Raw genomic sequence first — 13441 nt, 5'->3', positions numbered from 1 at the left:
CTGGAGCATCTCAAAAGGCACTGGGCAAAGGCAACTCAATGTGTCACAAAGGTGGAGTCACAGCCTTCACACTTAGATATACCTAACCTGAGGTATGTACCTCTATATGAGGCGAGAGTCTCAGCTCCCATTATGATCAGTGAAGGGCTAAGTTAGTCATTGAAGCCCTGTCTGGCTGTAAAATAGGATGAACCTGAAGAGCTTTCCAGCTCCACTGACAGTCTTGACTGGATATTCACCAACTGCAACATTCAAAATGGGTAGAAATTGATTTATTGGGTTCAGATTTGCAAGGAGTAAAATTGTTTGGCCACCTCTTATGCACATGTATGGAATCACAGGATGCTTGATGTTGGAAAGGCTTCTGGAGATAGTGCAGTCTACCTTCCTGCTCAAAGGAGGGTCGTAAACTGCCCCTGACCAAACCCAGCTATTAATTTCACATGATATTCTCAACAGAATGCTTACTTAAATGCCCCTGATATGCCTCTGCCCAGGCTTTAGAGTGATGTGTCCTTGTGCTTTCTCACTGTTTAGTCACAGACTTTGCTTTTTAACATCTTATCAACTTAATTCTCCTCAGTTCCCACAGCAGCAATGCTCAAAGAGATCGCCAGGGAAGCACCTGCTGCAAGCCAACCAGAAGAGATGGTGGATGGCCATGTCCAGCCCAGCTTACCCCCTGAAGCTGCTCAGGAGGGAGACCTTCACCTCCTGTGGGAAGCCCTGGCCAAGAAACGCCGGATGAGCAGAGAGCCCACCTTGGATTCCATCAGTGAATTGCCTGAAGAGGATGAGAAGCTTCAGAAGCTGAGGAAGGAGGAAGCAGAGATGTCTCATTATTACTCAGAGGAGTACTCAACATGTGACGAGCTGGCTAGGACCGGAGAAGCGGATTTCTCTTTCACGAGCTCAGATGATGAGTCTAGAGCTGGGACTCCTTCGCTCGTAAACTACCTCAAGAAAGCTGGGAAGAAAAGTATCAGTGTCACTAGCAAGGTGCAGTCAGGCAAACTGTGGAAGCAGTGGGAGAAATCCACCGTGGAGACCGTGGTGGCTGCCCCAGCCGCTAAGCCAGCTGAACCAGAACTGCCGGATTTAGACGATCCTTCCATGAACAAGGCTGCCGTGAAGATCCAAGCTGCCTTCAAAGGCTACAAAGTGAGGAAAGAGATCAAGCAGCAAGAGTGCCCAGTGTTCACCGAGACCTTCAAAGACTTCTCCGGGGAGCCCGGCAGCACTCTCCACCTGGAGTGCGTGGCCCACAGCAAGAGCGACATGAGCATCCGCTGGCTGAAAGACGGCCAAGAGCTTTCGGACGGCCGCTACTACCACATAGACAACTACAACGATGGGACCTGCTCGCTCATCATCACCGGCCTGGACAAGAAGGACGCAGGCAAATACACCTGCGAGGCCTCCAACAAATTTGGCAAGGTTTCCCACAGCGCCAAGGTGGTGATTGGCGCTCAGGAAGCTCAGGCCCTTCACAAGGAGCAGCAGGCCAAGCAAAGCGCTGACAGCGAGACGGAGAGCTCCTCCGGCAGCGAGCTGGACGACGCCTTCCGTAAAGCAGGAAGGAGGCTTCACAGACTCTTCAGGGCCCAGATCTCCACCCAGATCTCCGACGTGGAGGAAGAGCTCTTTGTCAGCGCAGACGAAGGGGACATAGAGGTGGTGGACCATCAGACGTACCGCGAGGACGACCAGTACATCTACATCAAGTTTGAAGTCCTGGCCGAGGCCAGGGGTGCTGCCACGCGGTTCAGGGAGATGTTTGGAGCGCTGGGAATCCCTGTGGAGATCGACATTTTGGAACAGGGCCCGAAAAAGATCGAGCTGCGCATTGGGAAAGCAACACCACCCACCCACGGGAAGTTCGCACCCTCCATGGCGAGGCCTCCACCACCTTTGCTGACCTCGGATACAGGTGGGTGCAGCAACCCTATTTATGTTTGTGGAAAAGAGAGTGTGGTGGGTTGAGATTCCTCCCCCCCGCCCCCCCCAAAACATTAACTTTGCCAGACCAGCTCAGATGAAAGCAAAGGAAGCTGTAGAATCATAGAATCAATAAGGTTGGAAGAGACCTCAAAGATCATCAAGTCCAACCTGTCACCCAACACCTCATGACTACTAAACCACGGCTTCAAGTGCCACGTCCAGTCCCCTCTTGAACACCTCCAGGGATGGTGACTCCAAATACATGTAGAATACAGATTTAACCAGGTTGGGAAAGACCTTTGAGATCATCCAGTCCAACCTATCACCCAACACCATCTAAGCAACTAAACCATGGCACCAAGCACCCCATCCAGTCTCCTCCTAAACACCTCCAGTGATGGTGGCTGCGCCACCTCCCTGGGCAGCACATTCCCATGGCCAATCTTTTCACAGGGTCATAGGGTGTCAGGGGTTGGAAGAGACCCAAAGAGATCATTGAGTCCAACCCCCCTGCCAGAGCAGGGCCATACAATCTAGCTCAGGTCACAAAGGAATGCATCCGGATGGGCCTTGAAAGTCTCCAGAGAAGGAGAGTCCACAGCCTCTCTGGGCAGCCTGTTCCAGTGCTCTGTGACCCTTACAGTAAAGAAGTTCTCCCTTGTGTTGAGGTGGAACCTGCTGTGCTGCAGCTTACATCCCTTGCTCCTTGTCCTCTCCCAGGGAGCAAGTGAGCAGAGCCTGTCCCCCCCACAGATGAAATCTCTCGCTCTGCAATTAAAAATCCCTAGAAGCCAGAAATTGTCAGGCACTGGGCAGCAGAGCTCTTAGAACACAGCTTTGAACACAACCAAGCTTTGCTTTTCCTCTCTCCTAACAATCCTGACTTCAGCTCCCATGTTCATGACTGAGCTCCAAAACCAAGAGGTCCAAGACGGCTACCCGGTCAGCTTTGACTGCTTTGTGGTTGGCAAACCACTCCCCACGGTTCGCTGGTTCAAGGATGGGAAGGCCATTGAAGAAAATGATCATTACATGATCAATGAGGACCAGGAAGGCTGCCACCAGCTGATCATCACAGCTGTGGTCCCCACGGACATGGGTGTTTACCGTTGCCTCGCTGAAAACAACATGGGAGTCGCTTCCACCAAGGCTGAGCTTCGCGTGGACTGTGAGTCTCCCCATCACTGTACCCCAGGCAAGGGAAGGGTCCTGCTGAGAGATGGAGAGAATTTTATTTTCTAGAAAAACATGATTTCCTTTTTTGTTAATGCATGCATTGTCCACAACATCAGAGAGTCATGGAATTGTTGTGGTTGGAAAAGACTCTTAAGATCATCAATAGTCCAACTGTTAACCCAACACTGCCAGGTCACCACTAAACCATGTCCCTCAGGTGTGGGTCTGCAGGGCTTTTCGGTTCCTCCAGGGATGGTGACACCACCACTGCCCTGGGCAGCCTGTTTCAGGGCTTCACAACCCTTTTGGGGAAGACATTTTTCCTAATATCCAACCTAAACCTCCCCTGGCACAACTGGAGGCCATTTTCTCTTGTCCTGTAATTTGTTTCTTGGCAGAATGGACTGAGCCCTACCTTGCTGCAGCCTCCTTTCAGGCAATTGTAGAGAATGAACAGATCTCCCCCCAGTCTCTTTTTTTCCAGACTAAACCACCCCAATTCCTTCAGCAGCTCCTAAGAATTTTGCTCTAGGCCCTTCACCAACTTTGTTGTCCTGGTCTGGACCTGCTCCAGCTCCTCAATGTCCTTCTTGTAGTGAGGGCCCCAAAACTGAGCCCAGTATTCTAGGTGTGGCCTCACAAGTGCTCAGTCTAGGGGGACAATCCCTGCCCTGGTCCTTCTAGCTACACTATTGCTGACACAAGCCAGGATGCTCTTGGCTGCCTTGGTCACCTGGGCATGCTGGGTTTCACTGTGAACCTCTCAAGGCTCAGAGCGAAGCACTGTGGCATCCTCCTGCACTGGCAATGTGAAATCTACCTGCCAGAACAGTAGGGAAACTCTAATTATGGTAAGAAAAGCAATTTCAAACCTCAGATTACATCAAACACTTCATTTTTCATTTAACAGTGACCAGCACTGACTATGAGACAGCAGCAGATGCAACAGAGACATCTTCTTACTACAGTGCCAAAGGTTATATTTCAAGGTAAAATATTGAGCTCTAGCTCTTTGTTACTTCTGACTTGAGAAGGTCAATAGGTGTGTTTATGCCAAGCCTGGCTGTCCTCTGTCTAGCAGGATCAGTTTAATGTCCTAAAGGAACAAATGAAGCAGCTGAGGTGCAATAACTGCAAACACTGGACATGTATCATGTGCAGACTTGCTCTGGCTGCCTTTGGGTGAGCCTGGATAGTTCTTCATGGTACCACTCTGTTACTTCCGATGTCAAACAGTGCTGAACCTGTTGTCAGCATGACAAAACCCCACAGACTGAATTAAGCTAGAACTGGAGATTCTGAGTCTTGACTCCTTTCTGGCTTGCTGACTTTCTCCTTTCTGTTTCTAACTGCTTCTTAGCCGAGAACAGGAGTCGTCTGCCTTTGAGGAGGAGCAGTTGCCCCAGATATTTGATGAGCTTCATGATATTCATGTGGCACCTGGAGCATCGCTGGCTAAATTTCACCTCAAAGTGAAAGGTGAGGAGAGCTCTGAGGGTTGTTCCTGTCTGGCTGTCAAACTGAAGTGTTGGACGTGGTTTCCTGATGTTCTCTTCTGTAGCTGTGATCTCAGCCCAAGCATCTTGCAGCATGCTAGCAGAAACCAGCTAGAAGAATGTGTTCATGCTGATGGACGTTGACTTTTGCAGCAAATTCAGGCAGATTGGGTGTCTCATTCTGTGTCCATGTCTCCAAGCAGAAGTTTCTGTAAGCTGTGACCTGTAATTCTATGAGCACTTTGGTTATGGAGGAGAAATAAGCAATAGAACAAAGTAGTGAGGGTGGCCTTTAGGGAAAGAGTCCTGGGTTTGTCTTAGTCTAAGATGAGGTTGGTGCAACAACCTAAAAACTGCAAAAACATTTTCCTCTTGTTGACTGTCTGGGATGGGGACAGGTAGGAGTTCTCCTCTTTGATTGCTGCCTGTAAGTAGGATGAGAGCTGCTTGGGCCTCAGCTTTTCTATTTGTGTACATTGCAAGTCAGACACAAGTGTTCCCTTTCCCACCTGGAAAGCTTTTCCACATGCAGCCAACATGAGAAGTGCCAGAACTGAAGAGGCAGAAAAGCCTTTTAGCGGATAAACAGCACTTCATGACTTTGCAGCCGTTCCTAATTGGGTATATTCTGGCAGCATCAGCCCTGGGAAGAGCTGAGGATTCCTTGGCTCTTACTTAGAAGGACCTGGCCTGTTGGGAGATGCTCCCAAACTGATGTTGGGAGATGCTTTGAATTCTGCATGCCTGTGTCTCCTCACAGGGTACCCACAGCCTCGTCTCTATTGGTTCAAAAATGGACAGCCCTTGAAGCCCTCAGATCGCATCCTGAAGACTGACAAACGAGAATTCCACTCCCTGGAGATCCGAGACGTCACCAAGGCAGATGCTGGCCAGTACTCCACCTTTGTCATCAACAATGCTGGCTCTGCATACTCATCAGCCAGACTGGTAGTCAAAGGTAGGCACTGGACTCTCTTTGGCTCTTGCTTTCCTCTGTTCCAGTGCCTCTTCCCATTTTAGCCCTCCAAGGTGAGCCGAGTGAGGTGGGGAAGTCTGTAGCTGAAAGATGACACAGCTCAATCTTGGTTTCCCTGTCAATGTGCTGTGTCTCCTGAAGGTGAGGCATGCCACCTCTCTAATGATTGATGTAACTTGAATAATTGATTAATTGATGTGACTTGACAAAACAAATCCTCCACTGGATCACAGGATGTTAGGGGTTGGAAGGGACCTTTGAAGGTCATCGAGTCTTTGCTCAGTTTCTTTATGTACTAAACCAGTCATAGAATCATAGAATGGTCCAGGCCAGAAGGGACCTCCAAAGCTCATCCAGTCCAACCTCCCTGCAGTCATCAGGGACATCCCCAACTAGATCAGGTTGCCCAGGGCCTCATCCTTGATATCTCCAGTCTTAGAGAACTTAAATTTGGGAGAGAAGGGAGGATGGGACAGCTGATTTACTCATGTGCTAAACCTGCTGGGAATCAGTGTTGGTATGACTGAACTTCAACTGTATCCAGGACCATGGAATCTAGCAGTGGAACACATCCAGATGGGTCTTGAATGTCTCCAGAGAGACTTTCAATGGATGATCCTCTGGAACATGTACATTATCAAGTTACCATTTAAAAGGAACTTTGCAGTGCATTCTTTAACCATGGCATGAGTACTGGCTAAATACTCCTCCTGACAGTTATTCATCTTTCCCAACTGCTACTGAAATATTTCACCTCCATCTGGGATCAAGATCCTTTGTTAAGTAATGAGCTATGTGTCTGGAACAAGCCCAGGCTGGATGGGGCTTTGAGCAACCCGGTCTAATGGATGATATCCCTGCCCACAACAGGAGGGCTGGAACTAGATGGCCTTTAAGGTTTTTTTCCCAACCCAAACCATTTTATGATTTATAAGCATCCATTTCATTCTTGCCCAACATCCTTCACTTTAATGCTTCATCTCATTAGTACTGATGGCCTCTGCTACTACCAATTCTCCCATTCATTTCTCAGTTCTCTCTGATACTAACAATTCTCTGGCACTAACAATTCTCTGTAGTCTCTCCAGCAAGCAGTGATCCCCTGGAGTCACTCTTATTTATGGACACAAAGGTATCTGTACTTCTCATTTTGGTTTTCCTCCTTGTGTTACAGATCCTTATGAGAAAGAAGAGCCAGCAGACACAGGTAAGAGAAGCTGTGGCAGGTGATAACAGAGCCCTTAGGAATGTTTGTTAGTAGCCTAAGCTCACACAGCAGGGGTCACACCATGAGTCATCAATAATGTCACTTTCAGATTCCCGTGAGCAGCTGATCCCACCCAGGTTCTTGGAAAGGTTTACTAATAAAAAGGTGAAAAAAGGTGCCAGCATCACATTATCTGTAAAAGTGGAAGGTAAGTGGATAGCTACTTTGCCTCTCTGCCTGACACTTAAAAACTTCCTAACATCATGACACATTCTGGGCTCTCTGACCCAACTCATTGTAACCTCATCTCCTGTATCTGAAGTCTGGGGCTCTACTCTGTGAGACTTTTTATGTGCCTTACACAATAGCATCTTGCTCATCTGCAGCTCTACAGCCCTGTGTGTAAAAACAGGGGTAACAACACTTCCTACTCTTATGAAGATGTGTTGATTAACAGTTTTGGTCTTACAAAATGGTTTCATGTTCTTTGGAGTGTGCTGCAGAAAGCTTTAATGCCCCTTTGTTATGCATCTTGCCTGCTGTTGTTGGGAAAGCATCAGGAAACAGATCAAAACAGCATTTATGCACAGCATGGCTCCTCACTGTAAGGAAGGAACACCACTAGGAACCTTAAAGCTCATTGCATTGGCTTTCCTTTAGGACATCCACCACCAGAAATTACTTGGCTGAAAGAAGAGTCTCGAGAAGGCATCCTGTGGATCAAACCAGAAACTCCTGGGTATAAACTTGCCAGTTCAAATCTGCATCACAGTCTGATCCTGCTGGATGTTAAAAAGAAGTACAGTGGATCTTACACCTGCATTGCCACCAACAAGGCTGGCCAGTCCATCTGCACTGCCACCCTGGAAGTCGCAGATGGTAAGTCTTTGTGACAGCACAAGCACTCTGTGAGCCTTTATACAGTGCCCAAGAGAAAAGCAGCCATGACTGATAAAGAAAGGAATCAAACCACAACTGGAAGCAAATGCATTTGCCCAAGATTAGCCATGGCTCTGCTTGCTCTTTACTACCATAGTTAGTTTAGGTTCTTGTGTGAGCTTCGATCAGTTTAGGTTCTTGTGTGAGCTTGGATCAGTTTAGGTTCTTGTGTGAGCTTGGCTCAGTTTAGGTTCTTGCGCTTAGTCTCTTGGATTAACAGCAGGCTCTCTTCTGCATAAAGAGAAGACAGGTCTAAGAGACAACCAAATTCTGCAGGAAGGAAAAGGACAGGAAGAAAGGCAATGCAGAGGAACCAGAAAAAGTCACCCTTTGAAAAATGGTTTTAAGTGCTTCACTCTGCTAAGGTGTTTTGTATTATAGGTTTGCCTTAAAGCAGCTAGAATTATTTGATTCCCCCTTTGCAGAGCTTTCCAAGGCCCCTTCCCACACAATTGCTTCAGTAAGATGAAGGACAGGGAAATACAGACTGGGAGTAGGGGCAGCACTGTGAGGGACTCCAGTTTTCTGACATCCCATACTTTTTCTGTACTAAGAGACACAGGAGCATAGCTTGAGCATTTCTGTGGTGCAGTTTTACATCTCTGTGAACAGGGAGAGGAACAAAATATTTGCATCATCTGAGGGGGTTGTATGATATTCCCAGGGCAGGAGCTGCCAAGAGGGGAGATTCAGCATGGCAGTGCTCCCAGTATGCACTATCCTGCATTAAATACATTTAAACCCCATTCTTTTCATTCTCTGCTCTAATTATAAACCCTCATCTCACAGTGAAAGAGGCTGCAGTTCTGACCCAGGAGCGTGTGATGGTGTCAGAAGCCATCATGACCACACTGGGGTAAGTGGTTGGCTGCCTGTGCTAAAGTGGACCAGTGCAGGTACCACCCTGCAGACGTTCCCATGGGTCACTTTTAGGCAGTGTTTACTTTGAACACCTTCTGCTCATGTCTCACACAGGCACTCTGATGCAATAGGAGCACATCTCTTGGCAGGACCACAGCATTTGGTGTCCAAGAGGGGACTGGAGGTGGCACTTGGTGCCATGGTTTTGTAGTCGTGAGGTCTTGGGTGACAGGTTGGACTTGATGATCCTTGAGGTCTTTTCCAACCTCACTGATTCTATGATTCCCCAGTCCTTGGTTTCCTGAGGAAACCACTGGAAACTGTTGAGCACTAGCTCACTGTAACCTGGCCAAGACTTCAGATTCCCACTTGCCATAGTGCCTCAAACTGTACTAGCTTTATTTCAGAGTCAGCAGAGATTAAAGTCCCAGCAGAACCAGAGAGATGGAGGCTGCTCTGTTCTGCAGCCTGCTCCCTGAGCAGCCAGGTCTTCTCAAGTGAAATAAAAGTCAGGAATAAAGAGAATTCTCAGATAGCATTAACTCCTAAATTAAGGCTTAAATCCTGAAGATTAAGACCTCCCCCAGTGTTTCTGTGCCTCTATGAGCCAGATGGCCCAGTTCTCGTGTTGGCCTTGGCGAGTATCACCTGCCAGCAGCTGTGGCCCAAACCAGTGTCCCAGTCTAGATATTCCCAGCCTTCACACAGAAGGTGTGAGAGGGATGAGGTGTTTCTCATTTAGCTCTCCTTACTACACATTTTACTTTAACTTTTAACTCTGTTTTACTCCTCCTTTTCCAGAGATATTCATCCCTCTGAAGGAAGAGAAGGTAAGAGAAGCTCTCTCATCTTTCCTGCTCCTACCCCTCACATCTACAGCTGAGATTGGCTGTGTATTTCATGATGACCACCTACTTCTGCCCTGTTTTCCTGGAACTGTCTGAAATGATGGAGCTTTACAGGGCTGGTCTCTGTTCAAGGGTGAATTTTTGGGGGGTGAAATGTGAGCAAGCATACTTTTAAGAACAGGGGAAGTGACCAAAATTAGAGATTCCTTCTCCAGAAGGAATTTATTACTCAAACAAGAGCTGGCTTTCCAATGACACTGCCTGCTTAATAACAAACTCTCTCATTTGCAGGAGACCTTGAAGCTGGAGTGCCCAAAACCCCTATTTCATTAGCTGATGTAGGCTCAGAGGAGTTCTTCCAGAAACTCACCTCTCGTATCTCAGAGATGGTGTCTGCAAAAATCAGTCAGGGTAAGGAACCTGGCAAACTCACTTTCATTGATGTGGAACAATGTGTAACTTTTATTTAGGCATCACTGGGGCTTACTCCAAACATCAGTGAGATTTGTAAAGCAGGCATTGAGACAGTCATCCTGCATAAGCGTTTCACACTTTGCTGCTGCTCTGCTTTTTCAGCTACGCTCCGAGTGCCAGGTGCAGAAAGCGATGATGAGTCCAAAACTCCCTCTGCATCTCCTCGCCATGGACGCTCCAGACCTTCATCCATTGCTCAGGAGTCCTCCTCTGAATCTGAAGATGGGGATTCCAGAGGAGAGGTGTGATAACTTTGTGGACAAGTTTAATAAAGGGAGGGGAGGGGAGGGGAGGGTAGAGTAAAGTAGCGTAGAATAGAATAGCATAGAATTGAATTGAATTGACTAGATTGGAAAAGACCTTTGAGATCACCCAGTCCAACCTATCACCCAACACCATCTAATCAACTAAACCATGGCTCCAAGTGCCTCACCCAGGCTCTTCTTAAACACCTCCAGTGATGGTGACTCCACCACCTCCCTGGGCAGCACATCCCAATGGCCAATCTCTCCTAACATCCAGCCTAAACCTCCCCTGGCACAGCTTGAGACTGTCCTCTTCTTCTGGTGCCGGTTGCCTGGGAGAATAAAACCATTTCAGGACCATCATTTGCTTTGCTTTAAAAGAAAATTTCACTGGTTCATGATGCCAGTCCAAAACATCACTGGTAGTGCTGAAAACATGGCCTGAGCCTCCTAGAGAATCCTAGCTTTCTGCTTGCAAAAAGCAAACTGTGATTCTTCTTGCTGTTCAAGGGCTGGGAGGAGAAACCTTTAAACATTGAATAGATAAGCTCTCATGCTCTGCTGCTGTTGCTGTACCCTGGTTTCAGAGCTCCAAGTGACTGTCTGTCCTTTCCTGCCTGCAGATCTTTGATGTCTACATGGTCACAGCTGACTACGTGCCTGCTGCTCCTGACAAGGAGGCCATCACTTTGAAGGAAGGTCAATATGTAGAAGTTCTTGATTCAGCTCATCCTCTGAAGTGGCTGGTCAGGACTAAACCCACAAAATCCAGCCCCTCTCGACAGGGCTGGGTATCTCCAGCTTACCTGGATAAGAAATTAAAGGTGAGGATCATGCTGTGTTTGGTTTTCATGGGAAAGAAGGGTCTTCTTCTGCAGCTTTGAGCCACCCCTTTTGCAAGGAGTGGTGGAGGAGGAGCTTGTTGAAGGTGTCTGTAACATGACTGGACATTTTGGTGTTCTGATTAGACAGCACTGGATGCACTGAGCCAGACAGATGCTCTGATGAGACAACACTGAGCTAGATTCTATGGTCCTGCTCTGGCTTGGGGGGTTGGACTCGATGATCTCCAGAGGTCCCTTCCAACCCCTAACATCCTGTGAACATTTCTCTGTGTGTGCAGGTGGGGGGCTGAGTTCAAAGGACCAATCATCCCCCAGCAAAAAAAAGAGACCCCATGCTGGTTTAGGAATAGGTGAAAGGGGCTGTGAACACACAAGGGACATTCCTCAGTGTGCATTGACAATGTTAAAGAATAATGTTTTATTCTTGTATTTTAGTTGTCACCAGAGTGGGGAACAATGGAAGTTCCTGAGTTCCCTGGAGAGTTTGTTACTGAAGATGAGTATAAAAGGAAGCTAAGGTGAGCTGCTGTCATCTGGTATTTGCACCTTGGGCTTTTTCTGCCTTCTGAACTAAGGTGAATGCTGGCATCTACATCCCCCCAGTCAGTCACTGGTTTTGTTCTGCTGAGTCCTGCCACTTCCCTGCTCCTAAATTCAAGCAAGCTCATGATTCTCTCAGACTTGTCACTTCTTCACTTTGATTGATTTTCCCCTGTTGATTTCAGCCTAGAAAAATCTCAGGCAGTCTAAATCATGAGGTGACCTGAAAGAAGGAATTTGCATGATGCCCCTCTGAAACCTGATTTCCCCCAAATCATAAACTTCAGCACCTTGGTGCCTTTGGGTGCCCCAATGTTGGAGGAAGTCTCAACATGCCAAGGATAATTGTGGTGTTCTTTGCTTTCTTTTTGCCTCTTTGTCTTCTCCTCAGTGTTCTTATTCAAGAGCTGTTGATCTCAGAAGAGGATTACATTCAAGATCTACTGTTCCTCCAGAATCATCACCTTAAGTTCACTGAGACCTGTCCCAACGTCCCAGGAGCTGTTGCCAGTCAGAAATCCACCATCTTCAGAAATGTTGATGACATTGCTCACTTCCATTCCAGGTGGGCACTCCCATGCAGTCCAAGGAGTGGCTCACACACCTCATGTCAGATGCACTGTGAAGCACTGGCAGTACTGAAATGCCAGGGCTGAGCAGCCTCAGTTCCCTCAGCCACTCCTCACAAGGCTTGTGTTCTAGACCTTTCAATAGCTTTGTTGCCCTTCTTTGGTCCCACTCCAACACCTCAGAATTTAGAATTAACCAGTTTGGAAGAGACCTTCAAGATCATCCAGTCCAACCTATCACCCAACACCATCTGATCAACTAAACCATGGCACCAAGTGCCTCATCCAGGCCCTTCCTAAACACCTCCAGGGATGGGGACTCCACCACCTCCCTGGGCAGCACATTCCAATGGCCAATCTCTCTTTCTATGAAGAATTTCTTCCTAACCTCCAGCCTAAACCTCCCCTGGCACAGCTTGAGACTATGTCCTCTTGTTCTGCTGCTGGATGCCTGGCAGAAGAGACCAACCCCCACCTGGCTACAACCTCCCTTCAGGGAGTTGGAGAGAGCAAGAAGGTCTCCCCTGAGCCTCCTCTTCTGCAGGCTAAGCAACCCCAGCTCCCTCAGCCTCTCCTCCCAGGGCTGTGCTCCAGACCCCTCCCCAGCTTTGTTGCCCTTCTCTGGACACCTTCCAGCAACTCAACATCTTTCCTAAACTGAGGGGCCCAGAACTGGACACAGGACTCAAGGTGTGGCCTGACCAGTGCTGAGCACAGGGCACAATGACCTCCCTGCTCCTGCTGGCCACACTATTCCTGATGCAGGCCAGGATGCCATTGGCCTTCTTGGCTACCTGGGCACACTGCTGGCTCATGTTCAGCCTACTATCAACCAGCACCCCCAGGTCCCTTTCTGCCTGTCTGCTCTCCAGCCACTCTGAGCCCAGCCTGTAGCACTGCCTGGGGTTGTTGTGGCATGGGGTCAGTGTGGAGGCATTGTGAAGTTTAATGCTAGCATGGCAACATGCCTCCTTTCCTGCTAACCTGAAATGTCCTCATTCAAAGATCTGGTTGCTGGGGCTGTGTTTTAGCCTCATTCCATCACCTTCTCCTCAAAAGTGCTTTTTTTTCCTGTGTCTCCACAGTGTCTTCCTCCGAGGCTTGCAGAAATGTGACACTGATGATGATGTGGCCATGTGCTTTATCAAGCATGAAGCAGAGTTTAATAAGTACATCCAGTACCTGGTGGGAAGGGTACAGGCTGAGTCAATTGTTGTCAGCAAAGCAGTCCAGGATTTCTACAAGGTATAACAGGAGCCAAAGTGCCTGCTGAACCCCCTGCATCTAGAAATGGAGATATTAACCACAAATGTGATGAATCCTG

The 13441-nt window shown here is 48.1% G+C and overlaps 1 protein-coding gene across 1 annotated transcript in view; it reads left to right on the top strand.

Moving 5' to 3' along the window:
- Positions 1 to 13441, top strand: part of OBSCN (obscurin, cytoskeletal calmodulin and titin-interacting RhoGEF) — a 142868-nt gene that overhangs the window by 105898 nt on the left and 23529 nt on the right. The window contains exons 68-83 of the mRNA XM_054171381.1: positions 584 to 1930; positions 2831 to 3109; positions 4028 to 4106; positions 4478 to 4596; positions 5374 to 5571; positions 6764 to 6796; positions 6906 to 7004; positions 7457 to 7675; positions 8525 to 8591; positions 9398 to 9426; positions 9736 to 9855; positions 10021 to 10160; positions 10787 to 10987; positions 11444 to 11526; positions 11940 to 12113; positions 13203 to 13362. Coding sequence (XP_054027356.1) covers positions 584 to 1930; positions 2831 to 3109; positions 4028 to 4106; positions 4478 to 4596; positions 5374 to 5571; positions 6764 to 6796; positions 6906 to 7004; positions 7457 to 7675; positions 8525 to 8591; positions 9398 to 9426; positions 9736 to 9855; positions 10021 to 10160; positions 10787 to 10987; positions 11444 to 11526; positions 11940 to 12113; positions 13203 to 13362 — 3347 coding nt within the window. The remainder of the gene's footprint in view (positions 1 to 583; positions 1931 to 2830; positions 3110 to 4027; positions 4107 to 4477; positions 4597 to 5373; positions 5572 to 6763; positions 6797 to 6905; positions 7005 to 7456; positions 7676 to 8524; positions 8592 to 9397; positions 9427 to 9735; positions 9856 to 10020; positions 10161 to 10786; positions 10988 to 11443; positions 11527 to 11939; positions 12114 to 13202; positions 13363 to 13441) is intronic.

The sequence above is a fragment of the Dryobates pubescens genome, chromosome 21 (assembly GCF_014839835.1).
Source record: "Dryobates pubescens isolate bDryPub1 chromosome 21, bDryPub1.pri, whole genome shotgun sequence".
NCBI classification, from domain to species: domain Eukaryota; kingdom Metazoa; phylum Chordata; class Aves; order Piciformes; family Picidae; genus Dryobates; species Dryobates pubescens.
The sequence above is the reverse complement of the archived record's forward strand: the minus strand, read 5'-3'. Positions and strand labels throughout refer to the sequence as shown.